The 2,664-nt window shown below is 47.8% G+C and overlaps 1 gene segment (V, D, J or C); it reads left to right on the top strand.

The window, feature by feature from the left end:
* Positions 1-2,664, top strand: part of LOC123022449 — a 30,662-nt gene that overhangs the window by 15,828 nt on the left and 12,170 nt on the right. Inside the window, 1 exon segment of the V gene segment in view lies at positions 1-259. Coding sequence covers positions 1-259 — 259 coding nt within the window.

Genomic DNA, 2,664 nt, shown 5'->3' with positions numbered 1-2,664 from the left:
AGACCATTCAGCTGACCTGTACTGTTTCTGGGTTTTCGCTATCCAGCTACCACATGAGCTGGGTCCGTCAGCCCCCAGGAAAGGGACTGGAGTGGACTGCAGTTGTTGAGTATGATGGTGACCTGTACTATAACAGTGCTCTGAAGAACCGGCTCACCATCTCGAGGGACACCTCCAAGGGCCAGGTGTTCCTGCAAGTCCGTGACCTGAAGCCTGAGGATTCCGGCCTGTATTACTGTGCAAGAGACACAGTGAGGAAGTGCTGCCCTGGAGACGTACAAAAACATTTCTGCCCTCAAATACCAGGCATGAGTCACTCACAGCTCCTTCTTTACCAGCTGTACAGGCTGTTCATAACTCACAAGCAAAATATGTACAAGCATTTGCAGAACATTCAATGAGTTGCCCTCATTTCACAATACATTTGCAGATGGGCTGAGGCTGCTCGTGGTGGCGCTCTTGCTCCATGACTCGCTCAAGCAGAATGACTTAGCACTTCCAACCACAACTGCATTTGGAAAGAGAGGCAAACTTGATGGTGCCAGCACAGGCAAGTGTCCCCTCTGCCCCTTCTCTATGAAGAGATAAGAATATGGGGCTCCTTAAGTTCATCCTTAACTTGTCCCTCAATTTGAAAATGGAAGATTCTACCTATTTCCTTGTCATGCTTCTTCACCATAAACGGAGTGGAGCATCATTTGACAGCAAATCCATTTCCAGAGTCTTCTAGATCCATGGAAGAGTCAGCTTGGAAGGTACTAAGGAGGCCATCGTGTCCAATCCCCTGGTGTTGGAGAACGTCAAGTCACAGCATCTCACTCAGAAGAATGTCCAGTTTGGCCGTGAGTGCTTCTAGTGTGGGGAAGCCCACAACTCATCCAGACAACTGGTTCCATTGCCATATTGCCCAGATAGTGAGGAGGTTCCTCCTGGACTCCAGCCTGAAACTGGAGTGCTGTTCCTTCAGTTAACTGTTCCATATCGTACATTCACGGATGAGTGAGAACAGGTTTTGTGCCTCCTGTCTGAGACCGCCTTTCAGGGACTTGCAGGGTGCTCTCCGCTTCCCATGCAATCCTCTCTTCTCATGGCTGATCAAGCCAGCGATGGTAGTTGCTCATCATATGGCTTAGTCTCCAGACCCAGGATCATCTCCTCAGCTCTCCGCTGCACCATTTTTGTATTCCTGCATCTTTCCCTCTATTCCTCTGGGATCCGAACAAGTAGGTTATGGTGAAATACATTCACCAACAAAAGCAGCGTAATGCTTCCAATATTTTTCAAGTATGTTAGGAGCACTAGAGCTTGTGCTACCAGGGAAGGTGGGAGATTCATGCTGGTATTGACACAAAGGCACAGACACCAGCGACTGGGAAAGGCAGAGTTCCTCACTGAACTCAGGCATACAACTGGTCCATGACCTTCATTTTCAGCTCCACTGGCTGAGGGAGGCTGCAGCAAACCCTCCTCAGTGACCAAGCCCGTGATACATTTGAAATGGAAAAAATACGGGGCATTCCTNATTGACACAAAGACACAGACATCAGTGAGTGGGAAAGGCAGAGGCCCTTTTCCTCACTGAACTCAGGAATACGACTGCTCCATAACCTTCATTTTCAGCTCCAGTGGCTGAGGGAGGCTGCAGCAAACCCTCCTCAATGTCCAAGCCTGTTATACAGTTGAAATGGAACAAATACGGGGCATCCTAGACTCCAAGGACAGCTCTGCTCCCTTTCTGCTATTGACCGGCCTGAAAGAGGAAGATGTTGCCACATTCATTCAAGGAAAAGCGCAGTGGAAAGAGGCCAATCTGGACTCGTGAATGGACCCCCCTGCGATCGCAGCACAGGAGCAAGGACCCTGGAGGTGGCGCTCATGCTCTGCATCTCGTTCAAATGGAATGGCTTAACTGTTTCAACCGCAAGTGGGAGCGGAATGAACGTGAAATCTGACTGTGCCACCGGAAGCAGGTTGCTACTCTCCCCTTCCCAATTTGGAGACCACATTCAGAGGCTGATAAAGTTCACCCTTAGAATATTCTTCTGCAAGGGAATGGAGGAACATGCCTATTTATAGGTCACGACACTTCGGCATTCTACATTCTTTAGTTCTGCTCTGTTCCATCGCCAAGGCAAGCCTCCAAGGGAAATGAAAGCATCATGCTGTGGTACCAATATGTTTGAACATCAAGGTCTGTCTGTCAATCTGTCTGAGGATACGCACATCATCCTCCACAGTATATCTGTAACGAAATATCTCTTGCCACCTTTAAGTGGGTTTCACCTCTCAAAATTACAGACTGGGTGCGCCTTAGGCAGACCGCCGTTTGTACATTAATAAGACATTTTGCATTTTGGAAACAATTGCTACAGAATCCCAAAAGACATACATAGAAGCACAATTCCTAATAACTTCATTTTAAGTCTTGTGCCACCAGCAAAGTGACGAGGGTCATGCAGTCTCATGACTAATATATTGACCCTATAGTACGCGAATTTAAAAGGTGAACCATTTCTCCTAACCCTAACCCTAACCCAATACCTGCAAGTTCTTTGTGCTGTTGTTACTGAATCATATGCAACCAGCTGGGGGCCGAAGATTTTTTCCTTGCTTCCCCCTCAGCACATTCAAGGAATATGCACAGTTATCGCAACGCTGCCTTTT

This window comes from Varanus komodoensis, unplaced genomic scaffold, assembly GCF_004798865.1.
Source record: "Varanus komodoensis strain SLA01 unplaced genomic scaffold, ASM479886v1 scaffold1909, whole genome shotgun sequence".
Taxonomy (NCBI): domain Eukaryota; kingdom Metazoa; phylum Chordata; class Lepidosauria; order Squamata; family Varanidae; genus Varanus; species Varanus komodoensis.
The sequence above is the reverse complement of the archived record's forward strand: the minus strand, read 5'-3'. Positions and strand labels throughout refer to the sequence as shown.